Source organism: Culicoides brevitarsis, chromosome 1, assembly GCF_036172545.1.
Source record: "Culicoides brevitarsis isolate CSIRO-B50_1 chromosome 1, AGI_CSIRO_Cbre_v1, whole genome shotgun sequence".
Classification (NCBI taxonomy): domain Eukaryota; kingdom Metazoa; phylum Arthropoda; class Insecta; order Diptera; family Ceratopogonidae; genus Culicoides; species Culicoides brevitarsis.
In genome coordinates, this window is record NC_087085.1 from 22,627,693 (window position 1) to 22,648,585 (window position 20,893).

Sequence of the window (20,893 nt, forward strand, 5' to 3'; positions counted from 1 at the left end):
AAATATTGTGAGAAGATTGAAAGTGATAGAATATTTCGCGTCCGCAAATTCATAGCGTGAGACGAAAAAAAATGATAACATACTGATTCGTTTGAATCTTAAAACTGTCAATTATTTATTCCTTCCTTTTTTCACATAAATTTAATTGTTGTGAGAACTATTTATTAATTTAGTCAAAATTACTCCATTCCTGGTGGATCTGGTTCGCTTTGCAACATGTCTGAATTAGTATCATCGGCGTTATCACAACTTTTGCCTTTCAAAATATTCATGATTGGCTCTGAGACGTTTCCAATTTGATTTTCAGTAATACTCTTTGCATATTCTAGTAGAGGCGCTCGGAGCTCTGGGCAAAGTTTAAGCGCTTCATCTAGTTGAGGTGCTGGCAATTGGATCATTACTCCTAAACTTGCTGGAACCAATCTTTGGCAGCATTTAATAAAACCATCCCACACAACTTTTTGCTGCTTCCATATCTAAAAGAAAAATTACGTTGTTAAGATTGATTTTTTCGACATACTTTTGTTTTGTTTTCATTCACCTGCTTTATAACTAATCTCTGAAGCATATTTATTACAAATCCTGACAAACGAGGATGCAATGACAGAGATTGGATAACGGTTCTCATAAATAACGTGGGTAACGGTAGCATTTCACTCAATTGCTATTCAAAAATAAAAAAAAAATTATTCATCTGATTCGTGAGTTAATCTAAGTTGACCTAATTTTAAATGGTTCGCTTAAGATTTCTGTTTCTCAGTACTTACTTGTAGAACAACAGCTAAAACATCATGTGTGTAAACTTCACTTTCAGACAAGCATAATGATGATGCTTTTACAACAAATTTAAGATCAATTTGAGTTAGATCGATCGTATGAAGCGCTATTAGTAATTCCACAGGTGGTACTATAAATTATTAAAATAAGAAAAAATTACTGAATCATCATAATGGTATTTTATGAAATCTACTTACAAGGACTAGAAGAGACAGAAAGCAACCGTCCAAAAACTTCTTTTATAACCACAGGATTTAGTTTAAGTATGGAAGGTAATATGTTGAGCACTTCTTGTTTAGATAACGAATTGATGATTGGTATTAATAGACGCACATCCGATACAGCTTTGTTTCTGTTCAAATTTCGAATTTTTTCTATTAAATCCTGTCCAAGGGGACCTGTAAATATTCATTATTATTTTACGGCTCATTTTGTTTTTCACAATCTCAGTCATACCTAATTCTGTTAAAAGGTAAACAATTCTGATGATTAAAGTTTCACTGCCAGGCTTGCAGGTCTCAATCAAACTAATCAAAGACTGACTGTGTGGTCCCATTTTCTTAATGGGGCTTTCTATAACTCGTAAAATTGTACGTTTAATATCTGCATTCACTTTTATGTAAAGCTCTGCCAATTTTTCAATAAGATCTGATAAAAAAAAAATGGGTGTTTTAATTATCATTTAATAAAAATTAAAGAAAAATATCGAAAAGTTACCATGTCTATGTGGAAGAAGTTCCAACATCAATGCTAAACAAATTTTGACCTCATTTTCGGTCCACACTTCTCCAAGGCAAGAAGGAGGACTACTTTCATTAACCATGTTCATTTGCTCAATACTCTTTTGCTCTATATGCTCCTTAAATCCATTCACTTTGTCGTAAACCATTATTATTTTTTCTACAGCAACTGACCTTGTTGCGTTATTTCGACTCATTGACAATGTTAACAAAAGTGTTAATACGTTCTTTGATGGAGTTTGAAAGATAAGGTCCGTCATAATGTTTAAGCCACATTCGGTCATATCTTCCAATTCGCACATTTGTTCTGCATGTTTCAATATATTGATGAATTAGAAATGTTCATTTAAATAAAATGAGGTTGGAAATACTTACCAAGAATTTTAAGCGCATCTTGTGTAATAAGCGGTGCGTCCAAAAATATAGTTTGCACAAATTTTTGTTTTTCCTTCAAATTGTCATGGCTTAATATTGATGATAAAATATCAATAAGTAACTGATTATAGCTCGAATCAGGCTTTGTTTGGTCTGTTTTTGTATATGGAGATCTAATAAATCCTGAAAAATTTTAATAATACATAAATGTTAGCGGCCGCAAGTGAGTTGTGGAGTAAAAACTTACCTGAAAGCAAACAATACTCACTGTATAACCAATCCAAGGCAATTAGATTTCGCGATTTAAAATCTTCAATAATGAAATCAAGTATGATTTTTTTTACATTTGATCCAAATGTAGATGCGATAACAGCTAATATTTTGGTTTGCATTAGAGAATTTTTTTTCGTATCTGGATTATATTTTAGAATTCGTAAAACCGTCTGGTTTAGCAAAGATTCTTTTGCTTCGGTGCTTAATGGTTTGGTTATGTCTTGCAGCGTTTTTTCTGGTACCTTAATTTTTTTCTTAAGAATTTGTTCTCGCCTAAAATATACAATTAAAATAAAGATTAACTGGATATTATTAATTATGACCTAAACATACCCTTTCATTCTTTCGAGCGTTTCTTTTAACTGCCGTGCTGAATCGTCTGTTTTTGTATCAGCTTTTGTTATTGGATCTTCAATGATTGGAGAAGGTGGTGATACTGTGAGATATGTTGCCCCCGGTCCAATTTTAGCTGTAGTCATTTGTTTAGCTATTAAATTACAGGTCTTCTTTATTTGATCGGACACAGTCATTTCTCCTATCGGTGTGTAATCTACTAAGAAATTTGAAGGCATTTCTTGAGGTAAATGCTCCATTGCCGCAATCACTAACTCAATAACCTTTTCCACACTTTCCAACTTGCTGAGCAAAAACGCTTCATTTGCTGCAGTCGCTTTTATAAAAGCTTCTTCGTTAGACTCCATAGATTGGGGGGTTTGCTTTAATGTGCGCTGACGTTTACTTGGCATATCCTCTACGACTAACGGACGTTTGGATCTACTTGGAAGGCATCTTTTGAGTTCGGAGTCGTTGCATCCAAGATCTTTTAAAATCACAATGATTTCCGATTGAGTAGCTACAAAAAAGCCAAATAACGAATTACCATGTCAAAAAGTAAAAACTTATGACACTTACTTTGATCCATTGGTTGTTTCACCAGATTCAGAAATTGCATTTTCAAGTGTTTCCTAACAGTACTGACTTGAGAATTGGTGAGTGTTGGCGGTAAATTAGCATGTAAAGTCTTTAGTGCTTCAACAACCGGTGTAAACAAGGCTGGCCTTACCTTTGCTATGTTACACAGCGTTCCTGTACACGCAATTAAATTCACTGAGGAGATATGGGAAGCTCCATGGAATTTCAGGAGCAAATCAAATATATTCCTAAAATTAAAAAAAAACAGTACATTATATTTGAAGTTGTTTCTTCGCGAAAAGCCAATACTCACATAGCCTCATCTTCCAATTTTCTTCGTTTTAGCAGTTTCAATGTGATTGGAATGCTGTTTAATGAAAAATCACCTTTTTTCTTTTCGTCATCATCTTCATCGCCAGGGCTCGTCTGCCAAATGACTACGCCTTCCAAAAACTTAATAGCATTCGTTCGAATTCCATCATTTTCAAAGTCAATCATGTCTAATATTTGGCTCTGTAATTTCCAAGAGTAAAATTTCATTGTCTGTTGATATTTACAAATTTAATTCATTAATTTACCTTTATCATACAAAGTTTCGACCAACTCTGTTCCAAGTCATCTGTTATGTCGGTAGTAGGGTCACATAAGTATTTGAGAGTGTTCTTGTAGACGAAAGAGCATCCTTGAATTACACGTTTCACTACCTGTGGAGACTCATCTCTCAAAAGCGTCGAGAGGACAGTCACCGCTTTTGGCAAATAGGTTATATCCTTTTGACTAGAAAACCGCCGAAATTAGCTTTACTTATTTTTTAATGTTTGTATCTATTTACCATAACTTTTCTATGAATGCAGCGATACTTTTACGGACTTCTGCACCGGTATCATGCGCCAACGCCAGAATATCATCAATGAACTCTTCCAACAAATCTATTTCTTGAAATATCAAAAGCTCTTGAATCTTTAATATGTTTTCACATTTTTCTGCTTGGCTCTCAGCAAGACCAACATTATTCAGGCACTCTATTACTTTGTTTCGAGTAATCGTAATTTTCTCATTTGAGAACAAATAAGCAGTCTCTTCATTGATAAATTTATTTCTCGGGTTCAAAGGATCCATTTTATCTCAAAAAAACTCAAGTGGAATGAAGGAATACACTAAAACCACTTTAATATAAATGTATTTGAAAGTCGGCTAACAAGTATTTATTTATAATTCAATTCAAGTTTCTTGTACAAGTCGAGTTAATATGGGACCAATTTTCTATCCGAGTTTCAAGTTTCTTGTACAAGTCGAGTTCTTTCTCATCAAAACAAAAAATAAAAAAAAAAATCAATTTTGAATCTTCATTAAATTTCCAAATACAGACTTATGAAGTAGTTGAATCTTTAATAATTTAGAAGTAAACGAGTGACATAAATAAATAATTTAATGAAGTACAATGTATCACGAAGCTAAAAAATTCGAAAAAAAGGTAAATTTTAAAGTCCATCATTACTTACTACTTACTTTACTTTACGCCTTGTCTCTTATCCGAAGATTCGAGACTGTCCTCATGTTGAGCAAAGGCGGTCCACGAATTGTCGCCATCTGGTTCGTCGATTCGCAAGGTCTTTCAGATCCCAGAGGTTAGTCATCTGCCCCTCACCCTCTCTGATGATATTGGCTTCTGAGAGTGTGGAGCGTCGCCAGGTGTTCTTAGGGCGACCTCGTCTGCGGCTACGTTGCGGGTTGTATACAAGGGCCCTATTGCATACTTCCTCGGGATCCTTGCGAAGAGTATGCCCGATCCAACCGAATTTTCTCCTGCGTATTTCCAAATTTATATTTGTCATATTGGCCCTTCTCAACAGATCTTGATTGGAGATCCGGTTTGGCCAGAAAATACGCAGGATTCGTCGTAGACAGCGGTTGACGAACGTCTGTAATCTCCTCTTGATGTTCTCTGTAACGAGCCAGGTTTCGCAGCCGTACAGAAGAACGGAAATTACGCAGGATTTGAAGATGTTGATTTTCACAGGCTTGCTGTAAACGGAGGAGCTCCAAATACGGTTTAACGTCGTAAAAGCCCCCCTTGCCTTCTTGATTCTTGTTTCAACATCTTCCACTGCCCCGCCATCTTCCCCCACAATACTGCCCAGATACGGGTATTTCTCGACGCGTTGAATTGGGTTTCCATCGAGCATAAGTGGAGCATCTGTTTCTGGATTTATGCGCATTTCCATTGTCTTCTTGACGTTGATTCTCAATCCGACTTTAGCAGATTCTGCGGCGAGATCGGAGAGTTTTGCTTGCATGTCGATGTGTCTATGAGATAGCTCGCATTTATCGTCAGCATAATCCAGGCATTCAAGGCGCTCACTTGGGTTTAGGGGGTTCCATACAATGCCTCTCGGTTTGTCTCTGTAGTCCTGCAGTCCTGCGGGAATTCGCCTTTCTCCCAAATAGCAGTGAGTAAAGGCAAGAGGGCGTCGGTACTCAGGTTGACATCGGCTTTAAGGACCTCGCCGGTTATACTGTCAATACCTGCTGCTTTCCCATTCTTCAAGGACTTAGTAGCATCAGTGATTTCCTTTCTACTGGGTGGGCTTGTGCGTATGGCCAGGGATCTTGTGGCCCTTATTGGAGGAATCACGATGCCATCTCGTGTCAAGTTAAGCACCTCTTGAAAATGTTCTCGCCATCTTTTCAGCTGGTCTTCGACATTGGTCAGCAACACACCGTTCTTGTCCTTGACAGGAACGTTTCTGCTTCTGTTGGTGTTTGCAATCCTCTTGGTGATGGTGTACAGGTCCTTCATGTTATACACCGCAGCTTCTGCTTGACTAGCCAACGAGTTCAAGTGCTCACGCTTGTCGTTGTGAAATTCCCGTTTGACTCGTTTATCAAGGATACTGTAGCGTTGTTTCGCTTGAATTTTGTCGTGAGTTGTTGTTGCAGCGTTGATTTCGTTTTTCGCTTCGGATCGACTTTCGATGACAGACCACGTGTTCGGGGATATAAAATCCTGTTTTCGATTTTTCCAAGTTTGTCCTCGCAGGTTTTCAGAACCGCATTCTTGAATTTACCCCACGCCTGTTGGATGTTGTTGTAATCAGGGTTTGTGTTCGCCAGGTTATCACGAAGCGTGTTTGAGAATGTGGTTCGTTGGGCATCACTCTTGAGCTTGGCAATTTCGAACTTCTTTCGCGGGTTCGTCTTCTTTTTTGGTACTTTTTTCGTTGTAAGCCGCAGATGACCGACAAGTAGATGGTGATCGGATCCGATGTCTGTGCTTCTTTTCACGCGAACGTCTGCGAGAGCATTGCTCCACTTTGCGCTGACACATATGTGGTCAATTTGGTTCTCTGTGTGTGAGTCGGGAGACACCCAGGTAACCTGTTGCTTGTCACAATTTGTCCACACTGATTCCAGCGAACCTCGCTCATCGCCAAGAAGTCCAAATTGAATTTCTCCAAATTATGACCTGCTTGTGCCAATTTTCCTATTTGGAACAGCGTCTTAACATTCTATTGTCCAAACCGAAGCCATTTACGTTTGCCAAAGGTCGTCGTCGTTAAATCCGTTCGGTTTCTATTCGTGTTTTGTCTGAGAATTGGTTTGAGAGTTTAAGATCAAGTGGGTAATCAACCCAAATAATCCGATCTTGGTGGTAGGGCTGCTACCTGGGCCCCCAAGCGGGCAAAAATGTCAAGAGACATCGCACCGTCGAGCTTCAGCAATTTTGCTTGGTGCTTGGCTTTAACGTCCGCCCCAGATGACGTCGTCGTAATGAGTCTGTGGTAACAACCCCGCCTCGCGAAGGCCGCATTTCCGACTTGCGGATGGAGAGGCTAAGGTGTCAATGTATTACGCATCCCAACGCCATTCATGGGGCCAAAGTCCATCATTAGCTTATGTTTTAATATTTTAATCTTAGATTACAAAGGAAATTTTAGTGGACTATAGGAAACGAGCTGAAAGAAGACAAAGCTTTTATCAAAAAATAGTAAGCAGCAATGTTGCAAAGTAGTTTATTTTTGAACTGGATTGTAGTATCCGACGAACCCATATACCGTTCCGACGAACCAAAATTTTGCGTTTACATTAGCGTTTTAGGTTTGAAAGTCACATTTTTGGACAAACGACGAATGTAGGAGGTCATATTTTTTGACAGCTGTCAAGTTTTTTGACAGTTGTCACATATTTTATATTTTTGAAATTTCTTCACATTTTTTTTATCAATTTTCATGATTTTTAAAGTTTGTTCATACTTTTCAAGGACGAAAAATTTTTTGAACCATTTTTGACAGCTGTCAAAATTTTTGACAGTTGTCATTTATTTTATTTTTTTCAATTTTGAAAAAAAAAATTTTTTTGAGGAAAATTTTTGTGTGCGTCGCGGATTTGTTATTTTTGATAGATAAGCAAAATCCTTCAAATTAGCTGTTCAAAATTAGCCAAAGTTTACGTCAAATATCTTAGATTTGATCGTCGGGAGGAAAAGTTTGGAAATAAAATGGTTATTTGATAAAAACGCATGAAAAAGTGTAAATTTTTGTTAATTTTTGAGAAAATTTTTTTGTGTGTCGCGGATTTGTTATTTTTGATAGATAAGCAAAATCCTTCAAATTAGCTGTTCAAAATTAGCCAAAGTTTACGTCAAAATTCTTGGATTTGATCGTCGAGAGGAAAAGTTCGGAAATAAAATGGTTATTTGATAAAAACGCATGAAAAAGTGTAAATTTTTGTTAATTTTTGAGAAAATTTTTTTGTGTGTCGCGGATTTGTTATTTTTGATAGATAAGCAAAATCCTTCAAATTAGCTGTTCAAAATTAGCCAAAGTTTACGTCAAAATTCTTGGATTTGATCGTCGGGAGGAAAAGTTCAGAAATAAAATGGTTATTTGATAAAAACGCATGAAAAAGTGTCAATTTTTGTCAATTTTTGAGAAAATTTTTGTATGTGTCGTGGATTTGTTATTTTTGATAGATAAGCAAAATCCTTCAAATTAGCTGTTCAAAATTAGCCAAAGTTTACGTCAAAATTCTTGGATTTGATCGTCGAGAGGAAAAGTTCGGAAATAAAATGGTTATTTGATAAAAACGCATGAAAAAGTGTAAATTTTTGTTAATTTTTGAGAAAATTTTTTTGTGTGTCGCGGATTTGTTATTTTTGATAGATAAGCAAAATCCTTCAAATTAGCTGTTCAAAATTAGCCAAAGTTTACGTCAAAATTCTTGGATTTGATCGTCGGGAGGAAAAGTTCAGAAATAAAATGGTTATTTGATAAAAACGCATGAAAAAGTGTAAATTTTTGTTAATTTTTGAGAAAATTTTTTTGTGTGTCGCGGATTTGTTATTTTTGATAGATAAGCAAAATCCTTCAAATTAGCTGTTCAAAATTAGCCAAAGTTTACGTCAAAATTCTTGGATTTGGTCGTCGGGAGGAAAAGCTCGGAAATAAAATGGTTATTTGATAAAAACGCATGAAAAAGTGTCAATTTTTGTCAATTTTTGAGAAAATTTTTGTATGTGTCGTGGATTTGTTATTTTTGATAGATAAGCAAAATCCTTCAAATTAGCTGTTCAAAATTAGCCAAAGTTTACGTCAAAATTCTTGGATTTGATCGTCGGGAGGAAAAGTTCAGAAATAAAATGGTTATTTGATAAAAACGCATGAAAAAGTGTAAATTTTTGTTAATTTTTGAGAAAATTTTTTTGTGTGTCGCGGATTTGTTATTTTTGATAGATAAGCAAAATCCTTCAAATTAGCTGTTCAAAATTAGCCAAAGTTTACGTCAAAATTCTTGGATTTGATCGTCGGGAGGAAAAGTTCAGAAATAAAATGGTTATTTGATAAAAACGCATGAAAAAGTGTAAATTTTTGTTAATTTTTGAGAAAATTTTTTTGTGTGTCGCGGATTTGTTATTTTTGATAGATAAGCAAAATCCTTCAAATTAGCTGTTCAAAATTAGCCAAAGTTTACGTCAAAATTCTTGGATTTGATCGTCGGGAGGAAAAGTTCAGAAATAAAATAGTTATTTGATAAAAACGCATGAAAAAGTGTCAATTTTTGTCAATTTTTGAGAAAATTTTTGTATGTGTCGTGGATTTGTTATTTTTGATAGATAAGCAAAATCCTTCAAATTAGCTGTTCAAAATTAGCCAAAGTTTACGTCAAAATTCTTGGATTTGATCGTCGAGAGGAAAAGTTCGGAAATAAAATGGTTATTTGATAAAAACGCATGAAAAAGTGTAAATTTTTGTTAATTTTTGAGAAAATTTTTTTGTGTGTCGCGGATTTGTTATTTTTGATAGATAAGCAAAATCCTTCAAATTAGCTGTTCAAAATTAGCCAAAGTTTACGTCAAAATTCTTGGATTTGATCGTCGAGAGGAAAAGTTCGGAAATAAAATGGTTATTTGATAAAAACGCATGAAAAAGTGTAAATTTTTGTTAATTTTTGAGAAAATTTTTTTGTGTGTCGCGGATTTGTTATTTTTGATAGATAAGCAAAATCCTTCAAATTAGCTGTTCAAAATTAGCCAAAGTTTACGTCAAAATTCTTGGATTTGATCGTCGGGAGGAAAAGTTCAGAAATAAAATGGTTATTTGATAAAAACGCATGAAAAAGTGTCAATTTTTGTCAATTTTTGAGAAAATTTTTGTGTGTGTCGCGGATTTGTTATTTTTGATAGATAAGCAAAATCCTTCAAATTAGCTGTTCAAAATTAGCCAAAGTTTACGTCAAAATTCTTGGATTTGATCGTCGGGAGGAAAAGTTCAGAAATAAAATGGTTATTTGATAAAAACGCATGAAAAAGTGTCAATTTTTGTCAATTTTTGAGAAAATTTTTGTATGTGTCGTGGATTTGTTATTTTTGATAGATAAGCAAAATCCTTCAAATTAGCTGTTCAAAATTAGCCAAAGTTTACGTCAAAATTCTTGGATTTGATCGTCGTGAGGAAAAGTTCGGAAATAAAATGGTTATTTGATAAAAACGCATGAAAAAGTGTAAATTTTTGTTAATTTTTGAGAAAATTTTTTTGTGTGTCGCGGATTTGTTATTTTTGATAGATAAGCAAAATCCTTCAAATTAGCTGTTCAAAATTAGCCAAAGTTTACGTCAAAATTCTTGGATTTGATCGTCGGGAGGAAAAGTTCGGAAATAAAATGGTTATTTGATAAAAACGCATGAAAAAGTGTAAATTTTTGAGAAAATTTTTTTGTGTGTCGCGGATTTGTTATTTTTGATAGATAAGCAAAATCCTTCAAATTAGCTGTTCAAAATTAGCCAAAGTTTACGTCAAAATTCTTGGATTTGATCGTCGGGAGGAAAAGTTAGGAAATAAAATGGTTATTTGATAAAAACGCATGAAAAAGTGTAAATTTTTGTTAATTTTTGAGAAAATTTTTTTGTGTGTCGCGGATTTGTTATTTTTGATAGATAAGCAAAATCCTTCAAATTAGCTGTTCAAAATTAGCCAAAGTTTACGTCAAAATTCTTGGATTTGATCGTCGGGAGGAAAAGTTCAGAAATAAAATGGTTATTTGATAAAAACGCATGAAAAAGTGTAAATTTTTGTTAATTTTTGAGAAAATTTTTTTGTGTGTCGCGGATTTGTTATTTTTGATAGATAAGCAAAATCCTTCAAATTAGCTGTTCAAAATTAGCCAAAGTTTACGTCAAAATTCTTGGATTTGAAGTTAAAAATTGAAAAATTAAAATTTAGCCAAAGTTTACGTCAAAATTCTTGGATTTGATCGTCGGGATGAAAAGTTCATAAATAAAATGGTTATTTGATAAAAACGCATGAAAAAAAATTTTTGTAATTTTTGAGAAAATTTTTGTATGTGTCGTGGATTTGTTATTTTTGATAGATAAGCAAAATCCTTCAAATTAGCTGTTCAAAATTAGCCAAAGTTTACGTCAAAATTCTTGGATTTGATCGTCGAGAGGAAAAGTTCGGAAATAAAATGGTTATTTGATAAAAACGCATGAAAAAGTGTAAATTTTTGTTAATTTTTGAGAAAATTTTTGTGTGTGTCGCGGATTTGTTATTTTTGATAGATAAGCAAAATCCTTCAAATTAGCTGTTCAAAATTAGCCAAAGTTTACGTCAAAATTCTTGGATTTGATCGTCGAGAGGAAAAGTTCGGAAATAAAATGGTTATTTGATAAAAACGCATGAAAAAGTGTAAATTTTTGTTAATTTTTGAGAAAATTTTTTTGTGTGTCGCGGATTTGTTATTTTTGATAGATAAGCAAAATCCTTCAAATTAGCTGTTCAAAATTAGCCAAAGTTTACGTCAAAATTCTTGGATTTGATCGTCGGGAGGAAAAGTTCAGAAATAAAATGGTTATTTGATAAAAACGCATGAAAAAGTGTAAATTTTTGTTAATTTTTGAGAAAATTTTTTTGTGTGTCGCGGATTTGTTATTTTTGATAGATAAGCAAAATCCTTCAAATTAGCTGTTCAAAATTAGCCAAAGTTTACGTCAAAATTCTTGGATTTGATCGTCGGGAGGAAAAGTTCAGAAATAAAATGGTTATTTGATAAAAACGCATGAAAAAGTGTCAATTTTTGTCAATTTTTGAGAAAATTTTTGTGTGTGTCGTGGATTTGTTATTTTTGATAGATAAGCAAAATCCTTCAAATTAGCTGTTCAAAATTAGCCAAAGTTTACGTCAAAATTCTTGGATTTGATCGTCGGGAGGAAAAGTTCGGAAATAAAATGGTTATTTGATAAAAACGCATGAAAAAGTGTCAATTTTTGTCAATTTTGGAGGAAAATTTTTGTGTGTGTCGCGGATTTGTTATTTTTGATAGATAAGCAAAATCCTTCAAATTAGCTGTTCAAAATTAGCCAAAGTTTACGTCAAAATTCTTGGATTTGATCGTCGAGAGGAAAAGTTCGGAAATAAAATGGTTATTTGATAAAAACGCATGAAAAAGTGTAAATTTTTGTTAATTTTTGAGAAAATTTTTTTGTGTGTCGCGGATTTGTTATTTTTGATAGATAAGCAAAATCCTTCAAATTAGCTGTTCAAAATTAGCCAAAGTTTACGTCAAAATTCTTGGATTTGATCGTCGGGAGGAAAAGTTCAGAAATAAAATGGTTATTTGATAAAAACGCATGAAAAAGTGTAAATTTTTGTTAATTTTTGAGAAAATTTTTTTGTGTGTCGCGGATTTGTTATTTTTGATAGATAAGCAAAATCCTTCAAATTAGCTGTTCAAAATTAGCCAAAGTTTACGTCAAAATTCTTGGATTTGGTCGTCATTGGAAATAAAATGGTTATTTGATAAAAACGCATGAAAAAGTGTCAATTTTTGAGAAAATTTTTGTATGTGTCGTGGATTTGTTATTTTTGATAGATAAGCAAAATCCTTCAAATTAGCTGTTCAAAATTAGCCAAAGTTTACGTCAAAATTCTTGGATTTGATCGTCGGGAGGAAAAGCTCAGAAACAAAATGGTTATTTGATAAAAACGCATGAAAAAGTGTCAATTTTTGTCAATTTTGGAGGAAAATTTTTGTGTGTGTCGCGGATTTGTTATTTTTGATAGATAAGCAAAATCTAACTTTGGCTAATTTTGAACAGCTCAAAAATAATAAAATGGAACGAAAAATTTTCTCAAAATTGACAAAAAAGAACCTAAAACAAAATTTTTGAGAAAACTTTTTAAAAGAGGATTTTTTTCTTGAAAAATAACAAATCCTTCAAATTCAAAAATTACACAAAAATTTATGCGTTTTTATCAAATGAAAAAAGTGTTTTCCTCCCGACGATCAAAAAGAATTTTTTTAAACTTTTAATTTTTTATTTGTAACAAACAGACTTACATGTACACTTTTTGAAGGATTTTATTTCCGAACTTTTTACAAAATCCAAGAATTTTGACGTAAATCTTAATGCTTATCTATCAAAAATAAACAAATGAATAACTTAATTGAAGGATTTTGCATCTATCAAAAATAACAAATCCGCGACACACAAAAAAATTTTCTCAAAAATTAACAAAAATTTACACTTTTTCATGCGTTTTTATCAAATAACCATTTTATTTCCTGAACTTTTCCTCCCGACGATCAAATCCAAGAATTTTGACGTAAACTTTGGCTAATTTTGAACAGCTAATTTGAAGGATTTTGCTTATCTATCAAAAATAACAAATACACGACACATACAAAAATTTTCTCAAAAATTGACAAAAATTGACACTTTTTCATGCGTTTTTATCAAATAACCATTTTAAGCTTTTCCTCCAAATCCAAGAATTTTGACGTAAACTTTGGCTAATTTTGAACAGCTAATTTGAAGGATTTTGCTTATCTATCAAAAATAACAAATCCACGACACACACAAAAATTTTCTCAAAAATTGACAATTTTTCATGCGTTTTTATCAAATAACCATTTTATTTCTAGCTTTTAAAAAAACATATCCCGACGATCAAATCCATAGAATTTTGACGTAAACTTTGGCTAATTTTCAACATAATTAGTTTGTTGCAAAATGGTGTAAAGACTGCGACACACAAAAAAATTTTCTCAAAAATTAACAAAAATTTACACTTTTTCATGCGTTTTTATCAAATAACCATTTTATTTCCGAACTTTTCCTCCCGACGACCAAATCCAAGAATTTTGACGTAAACTTTGGCTAATTTTGAACAGCTAATTTGAAGGATTTTGCTTATCTATCAAAAATAACAAATCCGCGACACACAAAAAAATTTTCTCAAAAATTAACAAAAATTTACACTTTTTCATGCGTTTTTATCAAATAACCATTTTATTTCCGAACTTTTCCTCTCGACGATCAAATCCAAGAATTTTGACGTAAACTTTGGCTAATTTTGAACAGCTAATTTGAAGGATTTTGCTTATCTATCAAAAATAACAAATCCGCGACACACAAAAAAATTTTCTCAAAAATTAACAAAAATTTACACTTTTTCATGCGTTTTTATCAAATAACCATTTTATTTCTGGACTTTTCCTCCCGACGATCAAATCCAAGAATTTTGACGTTTGACGACTTTGGCTAATTTTGAACAGCTAATTTGAAGGATTTTGCTTATCTATCAAAAATAACAAATCCGCGACACACAAAAAAATTTTCTCAAAAATTAACAAAAATTTACACTTTTTCATGCGTTTTTATGTAATAACCATTTTATTTCCGAACTTTTCCTCTCGACGATCAAATCCAAGAATTTTGACGTAAACTTTGGCTAATTTTGAACAGCTAATTTGAAGGATTTTGCTTATCTATCAAAAATAACAAATCCGCGACACACAAAAAAATTTTCTCAAAAATTAACAAAAATTTACACTTTTTCATGCGTTTTTATCAAATAACCATTTTATTTCCGAGCTTTTCCTCCCGACGACCAAATCCAAGAATTTTGACGTAAACTTTGGCTAATTTTGAACAGCTAATTTGAAGGATTTTGCTTATCTATCAAAAATAACAAATCCGCGACACACAAAAAAATTTTCTCAAAAATTAACAAAAATTTACACTTTTTCATGCGTTTTTATCAAATAACCATTTTATTTCTGAACTTTTCCTCCCGACGATCAAATCCAAGAATTTTGACGTAAACTTTGGCTAATTTTGAACAGCTAATTTGAAGGATTTTGCTTATCTATCAAAAATAACAAATCCGCGACACACAAAAAAATTTTCTCAAAAATTAACAAAAATTTACACTTTTTCATGCGTTTTTATCAAATAACCATTTTATTTCTGAACTTTTCCTCCCGACGATCAAATCCAAGAATTTTGACGTAAACTTTGGCTAATTTTGAACAGCTAATTTGAAGGATTTTGCTTATCTATCAAAAATAACAAATCCGCGACACACAAAAAAATTTTCTCAAAAATTAACAAAAATTTACACTTTTTCATGCGTTTTTATCAAATAACCATTTTATTTCTGAACTTTTCCTCCCGACGATCAAATCCAAGAATTTTGACGTAAACTTTGGCTAATTTTGAACAGCTAATTTGAAGGATTTTGCTTATCTATCAAAAATAACAAATCCGCGACACACAAAAAAATTTTCTCAAAAATTAACAAAAATTTACACTTTTTCATGCGTTTTTATCAAATAACCATTTTATTTCCGAACTTTTCCTCTCGACGATCAAATCCAAGAATTTTGACGTAAACTTTGGCTAATTTTGAACAGCTAATTTGAAGGATTTTGCTTATCTATCAAAAATAACAAATCCACGACACATACAAAAATTTTCTCAAAAATTGACAAAAATTGACACTTTTTCATGCGTTTTTATCAAATAACCATTTTATTTCCGAGCTTTTCCTCCCGACGACCAAATCCAAGAATTTTGACGTAAACTTTGGCTAATTTTGAACAGCTAATTTGAAGGATTTTGCTTATCTATCAAAAATAACAAATCCACGACACATACAAAAATTTTCTCAAAAATTGACAAAAATTGACACTTTTTCATGCGTTTTTATCAAATAACCATTTTATTTCTGAACTTTTCCTCCCGACGATCAAATCCAAGAATTTTGACGTAAACTTTGGCTAATTTTGAACAGCTAATTTGAAGGATTTTGCTTATCTATCAAAAATAACAAATCCGCGACACACAAAAAAATTTTCTCAAAAATTAACAAAAATTTACACTTTTTCATGCGTTTTTATCAAATAACCATTTTATTTCCGAACTTTTCCTCCCGACGACCAAATCCAAGAATTTTGACGTAAACTTTGGCTAATTTTGAACAGCTAATTTGAAGGATTTTGCTTATCTATCAAAAATAACAAATCCACGACACATACAAAAATTTTCTCAAAAATTGACAAAAATTGACACTTTTTCATGCGTTTTTATCAAATAACCATTTTATTTCCGAACTTTTCCTCCCGACGACCAAATCCAAGAATTTTGACGTAAACTTTGGCTAATTTTGAACAGCTAATTTGAAGGATTTTGCTTATCTATCAAAAATAACAAATCCACGACACATACAAAAATTTTCTCAAAAATTGACAAAAATTGACACTTTTTCATGCGTTTTTATCAAATAACCATTTTATTTCCGAACTTTTCCTCCCGACGACCAAATCCAAGAATTTTGACGTAAACTTTGGCTAATTTTGAACAGCTAATTTGAAGGATTTTGCTTATCTATCAAAAATAACAAATCCACGACACATACAAAAATTTTCTCAAAAATTGACAAAAATTGACACTTTTTCATGCGTTTTTATCAAATAACCATTTTATTTCTGAACTTTTCCTCCCGACGATCAAATCCAAGAATTTTGACGTAAACTTTGGCTAATTTTGAACAGCTAATTTGAAGGATTTTGCTTATCTATCAAAAATAACAAATCCGCGACACACAAAAAAATTTTCTCAAAAATTAACAAAAATTTACACTTTTTCATGCGTTTTTATCAAATAACCATTTTATTTCCGAACTTTTCCTCCCGACGACCAAATCCAAGAATTTTGACGTAAACTTTGGCTAATTTTGAACAGCTAATTTGAAGGATTTTGCTTATCTATCAAAAATAACAAATCCACGACACATACAAAAATTTTCTCAAAAATTGACAAAAATTGACACTTTTTCATGCGTTTTTATCAAATAACCATTTTATTTCCGAACTTTTCCTCCCGACGACCAAATCCAAGAATTTTGACGTAAACTTTGGCTAATTTTGAACAGCTAATTTGAAGGATTTTGCTTATCTATCAAAAATAACAAATCCACGACACATACAAAAATTTTCTCAAAAATTGACACTTTTTCATGCGTTTTTATCAAATAACCATTTTATTTCCGAACTTTTCCTCCCGACGATCAAATCTAAGATATTTGACGTAAACTTTGGCTAATTTTGAACAGCTAATTTGAAGGATTTTGCTTATCTATCAAAAATAACAAATCCGCGACGCACACAAAAATTTTCCTCAAAAAAATTTTTTTTTTTCAAAATTGAAAAAAATAAAATAAATGACAACTGTCAAAGAAAAGTATGAACAAACTTTAAAAATCATGAAAATTGATAAAAAAAATGTGAAGAAATTTCAAAAATATAAAATATGTGACAACTGTCAAAAAACTTGACAGCTGTCAAAAAATATGACCTCCTACATTCGTCGTTTGTCCAAAAATGTGACTTTCAAACCTAAAACGCTAATGTAAACGCAAAATTTTGGTTCGTCGGAACGGTATATGGGTTCGTCGGATACTACAATCCAGTTATTTTTGAATCTAATTTGTTGAATTTTTGTCAGAAAACAGACCCAACACAGTTTTTGCAAATTCACGGAAGAAAATGTAAAATTCACATCGATGCTACTCCAGAAGTTGGAGATAACAAAACTATGATGAAATGGAATGAAGTTGTTATTGATCGATTTGACGTGAGATTAGATTAGCCCCTTTTCCTAATTTTTTTATATTATTTCTTTCTTGTTTTGTAGGCAAGAGCACATTTAGACTATATTCCACAGGTCAAAACGGAAAAGAGTGAAGATGAGGAGATGTGTATCGAAGAAAGACAATTAAATTATGAAAGATATCGTATTATTACACTCAACGATTTCTTAGGTTTTAAAGAGACGGAATTTTTGGCCCAACTCGATGAACTGTATGACATAAATGCGATGCAAAATGATGCCAGAGCAAAGAAAAAGAAACAAAATAGTAAAACAGGTATCAGTATTGGTTACACTTACGATACAGAGGACTATGCAACACAAACTTTTACGCAAAGTATTGCATCAATGGAAGGAAAGTCTAGCAATTCGCGTTATGATGAGCTTGCAAAAGATTCCTCAGATTCTGATATGGACTTTGATCTTCCCATAGACATAAACAAAATATCAACTTCGAATGCAAATGAATTGAATGCAACTGGAAGGCGTTATGGAATGTAGGATTCTTCATATTTTTAGTCTTCTTACTTTTAGTTTTCCTGAACAACTCTTTTTGAACATTTTAGGCTGTCGAATGATTTTTTTTCTTTCATAACAAACGATTTTGACGAATTGCAAGTAAGCGAAACACTTTATTTTCAAAATGAGCACAAATTATTTCAATTTTATTTTTCGTTTCAGGCTCTTAGGGAATCTCAAAAAGAAGATTGTGGTAAGAGTAATCGAACGGGAAGGCGAGAAAGAAGAGAACGTCGAGAAAAAAAGATGAGACCTATAAACTCAAGTATACCAAGTTATGCAAAGACTGAATCTGATCAAATGGACACATTTAAACAAGAAGAAGAATCTTCTGATTCAAACACAGATGTTCCGGAAAAAATCACGTATATTACGTCATTTGGAAATGATGAGCCTAAAATGGAAAAGAAGCCGTTATATTCTGATAAACTAAAAGAAAATTTAGACAAGTTCAAACAAACGTCAAGAAGAAAAAAATATTCAAGACGTTATTCATCATCATCATCTTCATCGTCATCAACATCATCATCATCTTCTAGCAGCTCTTCTAGTTCAGATTATCGAAGAAGAAAAACTAAGCGAACGAAAACTAAAGAACCTCAAAATTCACAAAGAGAAAAGTATGTTTTTCTATAACTTCTTTTAATTTTAATTTGCTTACGACTGTCTTTATAGTTGTAGTCCTCCGAAGAATCAGACTTTGGATATCCCAATTAAAAGATATTATGGAAGAAACAAAAACAGTAGTGACAGTGACTTAAGCTACGATTCATCAAGCAATCAAAGAGATGATAAGTAAATAAAAAGAATAACATTTTCTATTGTTTTTTTTTATCAATTACAAATATATCTTTCATAGATCAAATGAAAATCACAAAGGCAATGCTCAATCTAGAGGTGGTAAATCTACAATGAATGTCAAAGTCAGTATGAAATTATATAATGAGACTTTGTTCTTTGTTTATTCTTTGTGCAAAGTGCAAGTCACAACTAGGGCTAAAGCAGGTTTTATCATTGTTGACAACATTTTGGAATTTAATAATATTCAATGATATAATTTTGAAATATAAAACATATAAAAACAGAAAAATAAATAATATTATTACCATATTTTAGGGATCGTATGAATCAACTGGGGAAACTAAAATAAATCAAAAAGAGAGACTTAAACGAAAAATGCAACATCTTTTGAATAAACAATGTAAGTGATAAAAAATAGCAAAAAAAAAAAAATAATAATAAATAAAGAACGTAAAAAAAAAATTAGATAAGGAGGATAAGAAATTAGAGACTCTAAAAAAGCTACAACAAATTGAGGAACAAAAAGAACGCGAAGTTGAAATGAAAGAATTAGCGTTGAAAATGCGAAAACGGTAATTTTCAAAATTTATTACATAATGTGCGTTTATATATTCATAAATTATGTTTTTAGTCAAAGAGAATTACGCCATCAGTATTCATCTAGTGATGATGCACATGTACGTAAAAGTCACAGTAGCGATCGTTCACAATCTAAACACAGACGATCCCGTTCCTCATCAAAGAGTTCTCAAAGTAGCCGATCAAATTACAGTAGGAGATCTTCACATTATTCCAATAAATACGACAGACGAAGTCGTTATCGACGTAGCTCAAAGGATAGGCACAGCTCGGATAGATACAGAAGGGACAGATCTCGTTACAGGTCAAGAAGCTCCGATAGATACTCAAATAGCAGAAGTAGAAAATGATTTTTAATGAAACCAATTTTTTGTTTCCTCGATTTTTTTACTTTCAATAAAATATCTTTCTTAAATACCTAGCAAATATAAATTTTAAAATAACTATGTCAGGCATTTCAGTGTTTGAAACCCCTAAAAATAGCATTTGAAATAATTTCAAAGTCATTTTTTTCATATCTTTATAAATTAAATTGATATTTCTTATTGAATTCTCCATGCATAAGAGAATCTATTTTCATAATATTTTGACAAATCTTTCTATTTTAACATTTTTAAAAAGTTATTTAATGATGTTTCATACTAACGCGGGATTTCTGATTTCTGAACGAAGTTTAATTTGAAATTTCTCCTTAATTAGAAATGTTAAAACAAAATGTCTTTAAACATACCAAATTAGAGTTCTACTTATGTAGATCCCGATATTTGAAGAATTTAAAGGGACTTAATGCTTAAAAACTAGTGTTCTCCACATGTCGACATGTAAAATAAGAAAATCAAAATATGTTAAAGAGAATTTTATATTTAAAAAAAAAAATAAAATAATTTTTTTTTTCTTTTTTACTAGTTATTAATACAATAGTCAAATTTTTTTTGGATTAAATAGCTTTTAAAAACATTACAACACATAGATTTTTTAAAGATTTTTCAAAAGTTTTGGTATTTCGAAAGGGTTGACTATTTTTGTATGTCAATATTGAAAAAGTTTAAATGAAAAAAAATGGACTTTAAATATTAGTTAACGAAATAGATATTTTTCAGATCTATTAATGGTAAAAATTTACTGAAATTTTAAAAATGTCTTTATTTTAAGATGTTCAGTGTTCGAATAGACTAAAAATATTTGGAAATACCTACTATTTTTTTTTATAAATTTTCAAAATCGCATTGAACTAATTTTTTTAAAATTATGGATTAAAAAGTTCAAAAAAATCATTTCGAAATTTCCGATTTTTCAAAATCTTCGTGGAATCTCTGAAATACGTGACCAATTCAATTATATTCTTACGTTACTGGAAGCCCTTTTTTCAAACTCTTAACATCGTTAAATTCTTTATTTTTCTTTTGGTTAAAAAAATAATATAATCCTAACTGAATACTCCCTCCACATAATATTTTCAAAGCATCCTTCTATATATTTTGAGTAACTC

At 31.8% G+C, this 20,893-nt stretch overlaps 2 protein-coding genes across 3 annotated transcripts; one reads left to right on the top strand and one right to left on the bottom strand.

Annotated features, from left to right (window-relative positions):
* Positions 1 to 86: 86 nt before the first annotated feature.
* Positions 87 to 4,211, bottom strand: LOC134834653 (symplekin). The gene is made up of 13 exons (XM_063849395.1): positions 3,910 to 4,211; positions 3,656 to 3,854; positions 3,391 to 3,590; positions 3,078 to 3,325; positions 2,499 to 3,018; positions 2,140 to 2,438; positions 1,893 to 2,075; positions 1,495 to 1,824; positions 1,234 to 1,425; positions 975 to 1,175; positions 768 to 907; positions 542 to 664; positions 87 to 476 (listed from the first exon to the last, which is right to left on the bottom strand). Exons 1-13 carry the CDS (start codon positions 4,194 to 4,196, stop codon positions 180 to 182), a joined length of 3,219 nt encoding a protein of 1,072 aa, XP_063705465.1. The 5' UTR covers positions 4,197 to 4,211; the 3' UTR covers positions 87 to 179.
* Positions 4,212 to 4,384: 173 nt separating this feature from the next.
* LOC134832889 (CLK4-associating serine/arginine rich protein) lies at positions 4,385 to 19,830 on the top strand. Of its 2 annotated transcripts, XM_063847098.1 has the most exons (11): positions 4,385 to 4,551; positions 6,997 to 7,065; positions 17,362 to 17,490; positions 17,551 to 18,002; positions 18,072 to 18,123; positions 18,187 to 18,644; positions 18,700 to 18,819; positions 18,884 to 18,947; positions 19,141 to 19,225; positions 19,292 to 19,397; positions 19,457 to 19,830. In XM_063847098.1, the coding sequence occupies exons 1-11, from the start codon at positions 4,519 to 4,521 to the stop codon at positions 19,752 to 19,754; spliced, it is 1,866 nt and encodes a 621-aa protein (XP_063703168.1). In that variant the 5' UTR covers positions 4,385 to 4,518; the 3' UTR covers positions 19,755 to 19,830. The 2 variants fall into 2 exon arrangements, with proteins under 2 accessions (XP_063703168.1, XP_063703176.1); XM_063847106.1 differs by lacking the exons at positions 6,997 to 7,065; positions 17,362 to 17,490.
* Positions 19,831 to 20,893: the final 1,063 nt, after the last annotated feature.